Source organism: Chelmon rostratus, chromosome 11 (genome assembly GCF_017976325.1).
Source record: "Chelmon rostratus isolate fCheRos1 chromosome 11, fCheRos1.pri, whole genome shotgun sequence".
NCBI lineage: Eukaryota > Metazoa > Chordata > Actinopteri > Chaetodontiformes > Chaetodontidae > Chelmon > Chelmon rostratus.
Genome location: NC_055668.1, coordinates 22,462,514 through 22,476,233, shown reverse-complemented (window position 1 = coordinate 22,476,233; position 13,720 = coordinate 22,462,514). Strand labels below are relative to the sequence as shown.

The 13,720-nt window shown below is 42.1% G+C and overlaps 1 protein-coding gene across 1 annotated transcript in view; it reads left to right on the top strand.

The window, feature by feature from the left end:
- Positions 1–12,226, top strand: part of LOC121613566 (contactin-associated protein-like 4) — a 66,223-nt gene extending 53,997 nt beyond the window's left edge. Inside the window, exons 18-24 of the mRNA XM_041947019.1 lie at positions 869–1,108; positions 2,821–3,051; positions 6,564–6,697; positions 7,219–7,306; positions 8,864–9,079; positions 10,430–10,501; positions 12,039–12,226. Coding sequence (XP_041802953.1) covers positions 869–1,108; positions 2,821–3,051; positions 6,564–6,697; positions 7,219–7,306; positions 8,864–9,079; positions 10,430–10,501; positions 12,039–12,226 — 1,169 coding nt within the window. The remainder of the gene's footprint in view (positions 1–868; positions 1,109–2,820; positions 3,052–6,563; positions 6,698–7,218; positions 7,307–8,863; positions 9,080–10,429; positions 10,502–12,038) is intronic.
- Positions 12,227–13,720: the final 1,494 nt, after the last annotated feature.

The following is a 13,720-nucleotide window of genomic DNA, read 5'->3' as shown; positions in this document are numbered from 1 at the left end:
AAAACAATAAGTTTTGGGGTTTAAATTCTGCCCTAGAAAAGGGAGAGCTGTTTTCTGTCACAGTCTGCCAGCCAGGCAGGACAAGCAGGCTGTCAGATAGATTGACAGCTCGCCAACTTTCCAGATATCAACAATCAGCAGGTGCTCGGCTGGCAAAAAGACAGCCAGTGAAAAGTCAACTGCTTGAATTTTTCACCTGCCAGTTTGTGTTTCAGTGTGTTTCATCACCTTATTTCCAAAAATCAGAGGGTGGTGACAAATTTTCTGGAGGTGCGGAGTGTGTTCGGCTGTTGGTATTAAAATCAGGTATCAGTCTCTGACGCTCGCCAATTTGATCGCAGCGATGAGATGATTTCCTTTCTGTTTATTTCCGTACTGTATGAAATATACAGTATGAGTCGGGAAAAGATTGAAAAATATATTAAAAATTATGAAACTGTGCACTATTCTTTGACAAATGTTCTGCAGCAATACAAAGACTGCATCGTCCTCCACTGAGCTGCTACATCTGACACCTGAGTGAACGTATGGATGGGTTTTACAGTCAATTTGTCCAAAGATCAAAATGTTTTCCACATATTCGTCATCTAGATCCTGGGTGATGGCTGAAAAAGTTGTCACAGCTTGATACTGAAAAGGCATATTTGCTCAAAATATTAGTTTCTGGCAGGAGAAGCACAGCCTTTAAAAAAGCACTGTTGTTTAAAGACAAAGTGGATCTGACGTAAGGATTTACTGCTTTACTGTGTTTTATATCATTGTCACTTGAGAATCTTTGTGTTTTGGACTGTTTGTCGGACAACTTAAGGAAGGAATGTAAAACAGTAGGGATTTTAAGTTGAAGTTGATCCTTTGTGTGTGTCGTCAGGAGGCACGGCGTCCAGGCAAAAGGGCTTCCGGGGTTGCATTCGCTCTCTGCAGCTGAATGGCGTCACCCTGGACCTGGAGGAGAGAGCGAAGATCACCCCAGGGGTTCAGGCGGGTTGTCCGGGCCACTGCAGCAGCTACAGCTCGCTGTGCCAGAACCAGGGTCGCTGCGTGGAGAGATCCAACAGCTTTTCCTGCGACTGTGGCCCCTCTGCTTTCACCGGAGCCTTCTGTGACAGAGGTACGCAGGCTTTGTCACCTGCCGCCTGAAAATTTATGGTGTGCTGTGGGTCAGTTCAGAAACACTCTGATGAAGCAGATTTGTGTTCAGCTCTTCTTTCTTTCTTTGCTACAACTGATCCTTCAGTCTGATATTTATTGTGTTATTACCTAAATCCACAAATCTGCACAGTTAACAGCTGAGTTCAGAACAGAGAGCTGGTGGGAAATGTTGGCGAGTTCGGGCCCTCATCGCGTGCCTACATTTAAATCCTTAATATCCAAACTAATTAAAGGTTATTAAGTGTTTAAACCCTAAATTAATAACCCTCAAGTAATTTGAGGTTCCACTTCAGTTGTTGTTCATCATTTTATAAACATTTCACCAAAATGTAGCCCGACATATTGGGTACCTTCAGATACTTTGGCATTACTATGAAGTTCTGTGGGTTTAAACCATGTTTGAGTTTGTAATGAGGTTTAGGAGGTTAAACTGGTACCAAGTCACTGAGAATTAGAGGTTAAATAATCAGCTCCAGGTTAAATACAGAACTGAATATAAAATCTCACTCTGCAGCTTTTGGTGAGCTGCTGAAGTCAAGTCTATAAATAAAACACTCACACTTAGATTTACAAAGAGAGACCGTACAAACTAAAGAGGTCACACACACAAACACACTGCACCACTGTGTACTCAGCATAGCACATCCTCATTAAACACAGCTGCTCATCATCTGGATGCTGATGCACAGTTTGTATCTTGAGGTCTGTGGTCAGCTGATAATTCATCTTGTTTTGATATTTCTCGTCCACATTTGTAGTATTACGGCCTGGATGTTTAAAAATGATTGTAAATTATATTGTTACAGTCTGTACGATTACTTAAAATGTTTTCATACACTGCAATAAGGTTTTCTGAAGTTTATGTAGTGCAGATCAGAGCAGCAGGTCATTTCTTGCATCTTATTTTGTCCTTTTTAAATCTTTTGATACTAAAATGAACGAGCTGTGTGCAGATTTCCAACAAATGTTTGTCGTCTCATTGACTGTACAGTAACTCTGGTTGGGCGTCCTGACGGCGACATTCTGCAAGGTTGTTGCCGTCTAATGTGTCACATAAAGTTCTTTTAAGAAAGCACACCTAGACTTTATTACACCTGGTTATCACAGGAACATTGAGTCATCATGTCAGCGCAGTAACAGCCTCGTATGTATTCAATAATTAACAAGCCCAGCTGTGCTCTGTTGCAGCTCCACAGGTATCTATACCTGCGATGGAAATCACAACTCTGACACACGACTGTGTTATAATTAGCAGCCAAATTTCGTGTTGCACTTTTCACCTGTCAGATGGTTTTCTGTGGCTGCTTTTCTCGAGCTCACTAATTAGGTGTTGTCAGACGCTGTACATACAGTATATGAATCACTGATACAGTTCCCCTAAAACATTAGTTGTCACTGTGAAGACGTACACTATGTACTCATTCGAATTTAAATGCAAATCATGCTGTCTCTGGGAGACAGTGTGGATGTGGCAAAGTGAACTGATAAGTGGGTGTATGCGCAGGATAAAAAGTTGGAGCCCAACTAACAAGCAAAATAAAGCTGCGAACCAAACTTTCACTTTAGTAAAGCTCAGCTTTTAACAGGCAAGTTGCTCATCCCACAACATGAGCTAGGAAACGAGACGGCTTTGTAATTAACCTTCTGGGCATCGTATCTCCCTCCCTGCAGAGGTTTCAGCCAGCTTCAAGTCGGGAACGTCCGTCAGCTACACCTTCAAGGAGCCGGTGCTGAACGAGCTGAACAGGAGCAGCAGCGCCCTGCCCTCCTCCATCGTCCCTGACATGAGCCTGAGAGCAGAAAACGTCTCCCTGAGCTTCAGGACCAGCCAGAGTCCCGCTCTGCTCCTCTTCGTCGGCTCCTATCACAGGGAGTACCTGGCTCTGCTGCTCAACAAGCACGGTGAGCACCCAGATCCTCCTGCCTCTGAATGCCTGACAAGGAATACTAACTTCTCCCTGTTTGTCGGATCTAATCATTTGGCTCCACATCATCATGAGCTAAATCTCTTTTGTTTCTTCTTCTGTTGTTTCTGTAAACAAGCTCCACAGCTTTTGTAACCTGCCCAGTTACATTTACTCATGTTTCATTCACTGGATTTCACTGGAAGGCCCTGAATGCTCCAGTATGACATCAGAGGTGATGGTGCACGGTGGTTGGTTGTAATTTGCAAATCTTAACGTGATAGTGGCTCTATTGATCCTTTGAATAAACATAAAAAAGCATATTTCTTGAAAGCTTACTTGGTGCTGAGCAGAAAAGGAGTTAACTTTCAGATAATCAAATTACAGAAACTCAAAATGTAATAGCACATGTAATAAAAGACGCTAATGTAAATAAAGAAATGGATTAATTACTACACAAAAGATTAACCTGCATTTCTTACTTCATTACAACATATTTTTAACATATTAATAACGTGTCAACATGAAAAGAATGTAGTAACTTCAGTTATTTCATCGTTAAGGCAAGCATGTGCATGTATGTAGAGTATATGTACACTTGCTTGCCAGTTTAATAGGTACACCAAGCAAAAAAGAATGTAGTCTATTCCTGTCAGGTGTTTCTATTATTTTGTCCACCCACTTTATATCAGTGAGCATAGGCTAAATCATGGAATCACGTTTCTCTGTAGTGGTTAGCAGTGGAACAGCACCATAAACTCCATCCTCTGAAATGCTCAAACAGTTAAATCAGCACCTCTCTGACCCTAAAAACATTTTCACCTTTATGAAGAGAGGATTTATTTATTGCTGGATTAGACATCATCAGCTTTATCCTGGTGTACCCAACAAACTGGTAAATGAGTGCTTAACTAATCACTAATAAATGAAACAACCTGACTTGTTATTCAGCATTACAATTATCACCTTTTATTGCATTTTCTTTGCATTGTGCATCAGCTATGAGATCGATCAACATACACTGAAGGCACTGCTATGTGAGACTGTTTGAGTCATTCATAACTCCCTCCTCTTCTAGCAAACTTCGTTCCATCCTTCTCCTCTTCTTGTGCTCCTGCTCCTCCTGCTCTCCTTGTTATTGCTTTCATGCAGCTCTCCTCTGCTGCCATTCACCTCGCTGTTTAATTAGCTTGTCGTGAGTTCAGGCAGAAGAGCAGCGAGTAGGGTCGTTTGAACTGGAAAGGACAAAGAAGGCTGATAAACCTATTATAAGCGGGATTCCACCTACATTAGCTGTAAATCGACTGTGAACAGGCGGCTTTAATAACCCAGACTGGAGGAAGCTGATGGCCAGCGGGTCATTAGCGTTACCGTGATGATCAGGTAGTCGGCAGGTAGCTGCATTAAATCTGAAGCACCCCATCAAAACCCTGGAACAGGTTTGTTTAGGTGATAAAACTCTGAACTAACACTGTGAGCAGCTTTGGTGATGCTCTGCTGTTAGCAGTGAAAGAAGCATAACTGCACCTGTGTAGAAGTGTCACCTCAAACTTAATGGTTTAAACAGAGTTTGTACTCTGCACTGCTTCGGTATTTAATAAGTTTTGTCTGCGTAGCCAAAGCCTGGTGCACCCTTTCCCCTGTGCCATAGACATGCATTGTTGTCCAAAAACTATTAAAGCCCATTGATGAGCCACACTGTAGCAATGGGTGAATTAATCCTACATACACCATCCTGCTAGAGCACTATATGTGTAGTGGTGAGTATTAATCCGCTCCTGAAAATAGTCCCCAGCTAATGCTTTAGTCACTCCTGTAGTAACGTTTACTAAAAGTATTGAGAGGCAGACTAACACTCTGTTGGTTTTGGTCTTTTTAAGGGATCCGCCTTCCTTATCCTTTTTAATCTGAATCACATGAACCTTGATTTACTAATCCATCATAGTGAACGCTAGCTTCTTGTCCCTCTTATTGTTTTGATCAGCTACGTTGCTGTTGTGCTTCCATGCAGCTGTGAGCAGAGACAGTCTTTGAAAGACTGCAGAGCTTATCCAGCCAGAAGCTGAAAGTCAAACCCAGAAAACAGATAAATACGAGTGGATGTGATCAATACACTGTTTCTTGTATTAAACAGGAGGGTTAGAGGTTGTTTTTTCAGCTTCATCTATTAAACCATGTGTTTGCTCATTTCTATGCATAGAATCCAATTGATCAATTTCCTCATGTGCTGCATACTGTGTTTACACTCCTGACAAGGCGCACCATCAAGCTCAAGTGGCAGCCTGTTATAATCACAGACAAACCAGCCTACCATGTAATAATGGAAAGATTAAACTATTAACGAACAAGGAGATCATTTCTTTTACTAAATCATGTCATTAATGCCTCGATTTAGTCTTGTTTCTCTACTGCTGCACCACTGATCACTTATTATGTTCATGGCATTGTATTATGATCTGTTACATTCTGCTGCCACTAATTTTAATCGACAGATATATTTGCTTTAGTGCTTAAACTGTTATAAAAGTGTCAATTAATAAACAGTTTGTATATGTGGAACTCTGTTGTTAACAACTGCTGAAAGGTGAAAAGTTGAGCCATCACCAGCTTTCCACCACCTACAAGCTGACAGCCTCGGTGTCAGAGGCGTCTGCCAGTCAGCCACCTCCTGCGGCTTGTTAATCGTGGTCATTACAGTGTGAACACACAACCGGGCTGCCTCTCTTCTCAAGACGTGTGTGACAAAAGGCAAGAGTGGAAAATAATTAGCAGAGATGCAAAATATCAATGTGAACTTTGGAAAACTTTTTCTCTTATTCTATCGTCTGCTGTCACGCTTTCTCTCCTTTCTGCCTCTACTGTAGGAACTCATATATATAAGTCTTATCGCACTGTGGCCTCACCAGGACTACATGCTCTCACAGTTATTATTAAGATATGCTCATATGAATTTCTACAGTCCAGATGTTTTAATATGCACTGGTTATTATGCATTTGCACCCTTAAAAGGAAAATCCACTTTCCAGCCTTTTCCTGGCTGCCTTATCGTCCACGCAGCCCGTAGACGTTCATGTGAATGGAATGAAATTATCCAACTCAAATTATGTGAAAATCATATGAATTAAGTTGACACTGCATACCATTATTGGCAGCACTTGGCACAATATTGAATTCTTCTCAGCTTATTATTCAGCTGCTGTTGCTCTGGAACATCCAGATCTCTCTTGATACATATTAATATTCTCTAAAAAAAAATATCTATCAAAGTTGAGGAAGACAGATACAGCAAAGAAAATGTTTTGAGGAAACTTTAATGATTTTTCCTACAAGTGATCAGGTGGCTTTTATGAAAATGAAGTGTTCATATTAGAAGTTAAAAACATGTCCTAGTCCTCACAGCTGTTATTACTTTCTTAAATAATAAAAAGCTGGTTGTGAGAAGTCCGGTCTGCCTCTGTTTAGCTCACACAGCCATAAACCGGTGTATCTTTTGCTGATTTGTGTGGGCAGACATGCTGGAGGTGAGATACCGGCTGGACAGCAGCAAAGAAGCCGAAGTCCTGAGGAGCAAAGTGAGGAACCTCGCCAACGGACAGCTGCACGCTGTAACCATCAGCAGACTGGTAGACGCCGTCTCTGTGCAGGTAACGCACACAACAGAGTGAAATATTCCTCTACTAAACACTGAGTCGCCTGCTTTTCTCCGCATCCGGTTGACTTTAGCGACCAGCGGGAGAAGTTTTGAGTTACTTCATGACAGGTTGGGTTTGTTGGAACCAGAGGTCAGAGAGTTGCAAAATAACAGGACTAACAGTGGGAATACCTGCTCGGGCTGCTTAGCAGGGATGACATCTGAGATGCAGGAGTCCATGTGGGAGACTGTGCTCTCTAACACTGACATTTTGATGGTCGAAACTGGGTAAAAGAGGCAGAATTAACATGAGGAATGGAAAGAAAAAGAGGGTTCGGCTGGATTAGACCTGATATTCTGCTTCAGACTTTTTGACCTTCCATTTCCTGCAATGCCCTTTAAGAGCTTTGATCGTTGAGCTAGAGGAGGTTATTTGATTTTAGTTTCCTATGTTAAAACAGTGCAATTTGGTTACAAGGGTTTTGTTTCTTTTCAAAAACAAATTTTCAAGTGAAACTTGTCATTTTCTCTCAGATTGACCAGAATGCCAAAGAGGACTTCAACGTGACGGCTGATGTAGAGTTCAATGCCATCAGGTCGCTGGTTCTTGGCAGAGTGCGTGGTAAGTGAGGCGGCTACAAAAACCCAGACAAGGCCTTTCGGGCTGCATCAGACAGGCTGATTTCAGAGGTGTTCTGACTTACCACACAGTGAGGAAGGGAAACCTTCATCATCAACAGCTGCTGTCCAGAGGATTAAGCAGGTAAAGAGCAAACAGAGCCTGCCTGGGGAACTTGCAAGAATGAGTATATATATTGTATTTATTAGAATGAGTTTATCTGCTTGACTGATGAGTCTCCTGCTCCGGACTTTTTTTGTGTTATTGAATTTCCTGTGGTATACAGATTGTGCTTTGGTCTATGGTTTGTGAAAACTAATAGTACCTGCAGCAATAAATCTGCAAGCGCTCCAAGAAAATCAGGGAATCACCAAACTAATTGTGATTTATCCTGACAGGATCGTGTTGAATTTCATGGCAACTTTTCAGTAGTTGTTTAGATATTTCAGTCAGGACTGTGGTGGGACTAACCGACATTCACCATCTGCATCTTGCTGCTGACGTGGCTTTAAAAACGACAGTAATTCGAGGATGTTGCAGATCTGGCTTCAGTTTGCCCTCCAGTGAGGCTTTTTTGAGTAATTCCTGGTGTACGAGTCAAGCAAAAAAAACAAAAAAACAAAACAGAGCTACGTATGATTTAGCAGCTAATGCAGGATTTCACACAGTGCTTAGTAACAGTGCATTTTGTTGCCAGTGGAGATAACTGATTTTTTCATCGCTCATTATGTGCAGCATGTACAGTTGTGTTTATCAGCCAGTCTGTTGGTTTAGATGCACTCAAAGCGGTCTGATAATTCCCCTGCTGCTAATTCTGCGGCTCTGCTCAGCAAGTTTTTTTTTTTCCTTCTACTCAGTGTGTCCACAGCAACTTTTTCAAACTTTGCCGGGCACTCATGCTGCTGGAGGGACAAAAAAGTAGGATGTCCTCTTGTGAGATTATTCGATAGAGTCACCTCATGCACACTGCATCGTCTGTGGACCAAAAATCTGGTCCCACTTGGGTATATTGGTTACACTGCAGCGTTAGTACAGTGGGTTTAGCACAATTTTAAACAATGAAGCCTCTGATTCTAACTGGACATGGACAACAAAACCCATCGGGCCACTCTGATAAAATATTTGAAGCCGATAAAGGTGATTTGACCACCTCATTAACTGAAACCCAACTAAACCAGGGGGTCAACATTTCTCAGCATGAAAGACTATTCCACCAGAACACCTCTGCTCTTGATTTCTTTCCACCTGGTGTGCCTGTTAAACAGATCAGACATCTATCAGAGACGTAGCACCTCTGTAATTTCCTTTGTCGTGACCTAGTTATGCTGTTTTTGAACGGCGCCTTCGGAGACACACTAAGAAATAGGTTGTTAATAAGACGAGAGGCTGTGAGACTTCCCAGAGCCAGGTGCAGCACTGCCACAGCAAACACACTGCAAAAAGTAACGCTCGTTTTTATCAGAAATTGATTCAGCATTGATGTATGGGTTATAAATCAGACCAGGTAAGATTTTTAAGCATGCTAACAAGCGTCAAGCTCTGCCTGCTCTTTGTCTCCAGACTCTGGTGAGTTGGACCCGGAGCTGTCTCGGCTCGCCTCTCTGGGCTTCACAGGCTGTCTGTCTGCCGTCCTCTTTAACTCCGTCAGCCCTCTGAAAGCTGCTCTGCTCCACCCGAGCACCAGCCCTGTCACCGTATCCGGCCCGCTGGTCCAGTCCGTTTGTGGCTCCACTTCAGCCAATCCCTACGCAGCAGAAACCACTCACCACCTATCAGGTCAGAGGAAACTTTTGTTGTTTTCTTTACTGCCATTGTCACCGCCTGCAAAACCCAGCATGATTTAACACACAGTCTATGACTTTTTCTTGCGTTACATGCAAATCAGGGTAAACGTTATTGGTTTATAACCTGAAATTGTTAAACTGACAAATGGCAAAAACACCAGAAGAAGAAAACATTATGCACTTTGGCAGTGACAACAATAACAGCTGGCTGTTGTCTAGTTTCTGGGTTAACCCTACAATGAGTCATCTAAAATGTTGAATGTTGTTCTTGGATGGCACAAAACTAACGCTATGTTTGCTTGGTGATAAACTTGTATTAACATTCATGGTCTGTAATCCACATTAGGAAGCGCTCTGGTCAAGCTGTAAGTGCTTCTCCAAGCAACGCCGGCTCTCAAATGTCAATCAGTCGCTGCTATATGACGCAGAGACTTATTTGTCCAAAAATGGTTTTATCCTCTTTTAAATAAAGTAAATATAATAGCTGAAGTATCGTCATAGTTTAAGTGAGGAGAATTCAAACTTCAAAAACAGAAGTTTGAGTCAGCATTCTACAACAGCAAATCTGTGTCTTTTATTGTGGCTCTGCGCTCGCTTTTCCACTGCAGACTCTCAAATCTAACAACAAGTCACAAACTGGGGCATACATTACCCAAGCAATGATGAATGAACAGCAAACACAGAAAGAGTGGACAACAGCAGCTTGGAGGAGGATCAGTCTAAAGTTCATCCTGCTCGACGATGGTCAGCAGTAATGTAGAATATACAGATTTGTAGTTTAGAATGGGGAAGAAATTAGCATTTTCTGATTTAATAAGTGAGAGAGTGCTTCCTTAAAGACCTGTCGGTGACCTCACAGACTATATTTTATTGAAGGTGTGCACCTACAGTTAGAGCACCCACTTTCTCAAGGGGCTCAAATTAATGCATATTAATGTGGTTATCATAGGCGGAACTGCCCTGCTTTCTGTGTGGGTGCTGCCTCTCAGGTTGCACTATGGGACCTTTGGGTGTCTAATAATGTAATGGCATTGGATTAATGGCCTCGAGATGAGGCAGTTAATTCAGGCCAGGGTGGAGAGTTTCCTTTGCTGTATCTTTCCCCTGCGGTCACTCGTACAAAGAGCTGTGTGGAGGTGTGCTGCGGTGTCCAATAAGGCCGGATATGATTCCTGTTTGCCTCCGCGTGTCTCAGCTGAGGCAAACAGTAACTTTCCCCATCTCTGTTTATCATGTCACCCTCTCCTCTCCTTTTTCTTCTGTCCGAATCCGTTCACTCTCATTTCTTCTCCTTCCTCTGCATCTCTTCTTCATCTCTCTGCTCTGTGTCTGTGTGCTGCAGGCCAGTCTGGATCAGTGGGAACAGGTGAGCCTGTGGTGAATGCCATCAGGAGTGACTCAGCTCTAATTGGAGGTACGGTAGCAGCAACGATCAGCACTGTCACACTACCATTATCATCAGCCAAGCTACAGTTTAAAACTTGCTCCTGCCATTTATTTTAACACCTACAATGTGCACCCGCATATTACACATTTCAGTGTATATATTTGAGTTTTGTGGAGACCTGTCATTTGTTTTGAAATGAATATTGGTTGTCACAAAGGAGCTTTTTCATGAAATTTGCATACTGTGTAGCAGTTTAAATGAAAGCCCCAAGTTGTCGCTCAAACAGCGTGACTGTGCCTGAGCACACAAAGAAACCACAACTAATTAGAATACAAATGACTTTATAGTTCACATTAAAAAAAGCACTTTTTTTAATGCTGACATCGGTGCAGAGACCTTCTAATAGCTGAAATTACCCGGAGAGCCTGGGGAAAATGAGCTGACTGCTCCGCTAATGATGGAGCGAAAGTAATCTAATGTTTATCTCTGCCTGTTGCGCCACTGACCAGCTGCTTTTCAATAGGAGTTTTATCTCCTAATGTTGTGCTTCATCTCCAGTTTGTTTCTTCAGTTCTAATCTGTCAAATCGGAAAAGTCACCGAACATTCAGCACAATGTGGTACCAGCATGCTAAAATATCTAATCTAATGTTTCCACAACTTTCCAAAACACACACAGATGCAGGTAAACGTCACTCTGCTGTCTGACACCTCCACAGACATGTTTTCGAGCTCACGTCACACACTGTGGTGGAAACCGAAAGACAGCAACTGAAACTCAGCGACAAGTAGTGTGAATTTAGCGTTGAGTTATACAGCTAATATCTACCTGCCTGTGTGCCTGATTCTTGATTGAAATGATCACGTTACAGTGGAGCCTTTGAAACAGCACATGTTGCCATTATTACAACTCCGACACAATGTTCATTGTGGCAACATGTATGATCATTGTGGAGCACCTGGGACAGGTGTACCGGACTCATCCTACCGGACTTTTATCACCACCTGTTTAACATTGTGAAACAGTTGCAGTTTGGTTGGTTTAGGCAACAAAGCTACTTTGCTCGGTTTTGACTTAAAATAAGTACATCATTGTTGAGTACATGTAATGTAAGAATGTTACATATATTAAAATAAGCTCTGGTGGGAATGTCAAAATTTAGCTGCATGCAGTCATGTGAAATTTTAGTTGAAACTTACTTAACAAGCGGGTGAAACAGAGAAATCCTGAAGGAAAACCTGCTGCAGTCTGTGTGAGAAGACTAAAGGAACCACAGCCAAAGCACAAAGCAACAATGCTACTGTCCTGGAGGACTATAGACCTCAATCCAGAGCAGAACTGATAAGACACTGATAAGACACAGACCCACAGAGGAAGGTTTCCTCTGCTAAATACTGACTTGAAGTCGTGAATCCATGTGCAATCAGTGGTTTTGTATTTGTATCGAATTTAGGCTAATTTAGGCCAATTTTGTCACATTCTTTCACTGTGAAGAAAAAGTCTTTCTGTTCTTCGTCTGAAATGTGAGTACAAAGATCCATTTCTCCATTCCTCTGCTTCGCAGGCGTGATCGCGGTGGTGATCTTTGTGACCATCTCCGCATTAGCCATCATGGCGCGAGTCCTCTACAGGAGGAAAGGGACGTGTCAGAGCCAGGAAGTAAAAACGGTGAAACCTGAAGAGAGCCCGGAGCTGGCATTCAGCACCTCACAGAACGGTCCGAGCGAGAACCAGAAAGAGTTTTTCATTTAGGCGCAGGTCCGACCCTCCCGGTGCAGGAGCTGAGGAGGCGGACAGAGACGGAGATGCCTTGTCAAGCCTCAGTGCTTCACACCACAAACTGAGCCCGAGCAGCGGCTCAACAAGACAGGAAGACGCCAACAGAACCGCGCGCTCACGTCCCGCCTCCGCTGGGTTTGTTTTGTTTTTGCTTCTGTGGTTGGTATTTTTGTAAAGACTGTGCAAAGATGCAAGGTGTTGAATTTATAACATATGTCAACACTGTCTGTACTGTAAATATCTAATGACTTTATATCGACCCGTTCTCGCTGTGGCCCAGTGAAATGTTTGAAATGACTCAGTGAAGAACCGTATTTTTCATGGAATCGTTAAGCGGCTTCGTCGAGTTTTAGGTGATTTTCCAAAGTGGATAACGTGGAAAAATAATTGTACTTGTAATGTAATTGAGTGAGTGAGCCTAGTTAACTTCATTTCCAGTTGTTTTTGTGTTTTCTGTTGTTTTTTTTTATCAAATTTTTGTTTTTTTGTTTGCACCTACTGTGAGCAAAATGTATCCGTTCACATTGAACATTTCTCATTTTCTCATGAAGTCTTTCTTTTCTTTATTTCATCCACTTAATATTATTCCTCTGTTTTTTTAACTGATTTCTTTTTCTGCCTCCAGCTCTCAATGTAGTTTTGAACAGTTCAAAAACAAAAACAAAAAAAGACAGACGCACTGTTACGGTTACGTTACTGTTCAGCTTTTATCTTTCTGTGCTACACTTTGAGCAAAGCACTGAGTTTTGAAGAAAAAATGCACATTTCCACTTTTTGTTCTACAAATTCATTTGATGTTTTCTTCCATCAAACTCTGGTGTGACCAGAGTTTATTGTGTTATCAGAAAAAGCCGCATCTTTATCACAAAATTTAGATTTCATAGCGAGTTAAAAGCCTTCGTAGAAATGCCAACAAACTGCCGCTTGGACCAATCATGACGTCTGGAAGTTTGGATGTAACTCACATGACAAATATCTTAAGCATAATATGATGGCATGCTGGGAAACAGGCTCAGCTCTTCACTCAAACATACGCTGAACATGGTTACTGAAGGTCATTTTAAACAGTTTGGAAGAATCATTTCTGAAAAAAAACAATGATATTGACATTTTGGAGGGGAATTGTAAATGAGTGAGCGGCTGTAAGATTTGATTTGTACAGGTATTTTAGTAAGAGACACACTTCTGTTGCGTGAAAATAAAATGTTGGATCTTTTTCTGAGGCGAGCGTCTTTTTTCTGCACTTTTATTGCTCCTTTAACCTTTTTGTTCTGTTGTGATTCACTGTTTGGATGCATGGAGTTGAATCAATGAACACGAGGCCAGCCGATGAACACGTTTTAAACGCCTGCAAAAAGCAAAATCACCTCTCTGTCATATGAAGCTGATTTGTTCGCCGTAAATTTACACCTGTGCATGTTTGGCCCTTTAAAAGTCGCTGTTGGATGGTTCTTTTCTTCACCGCGT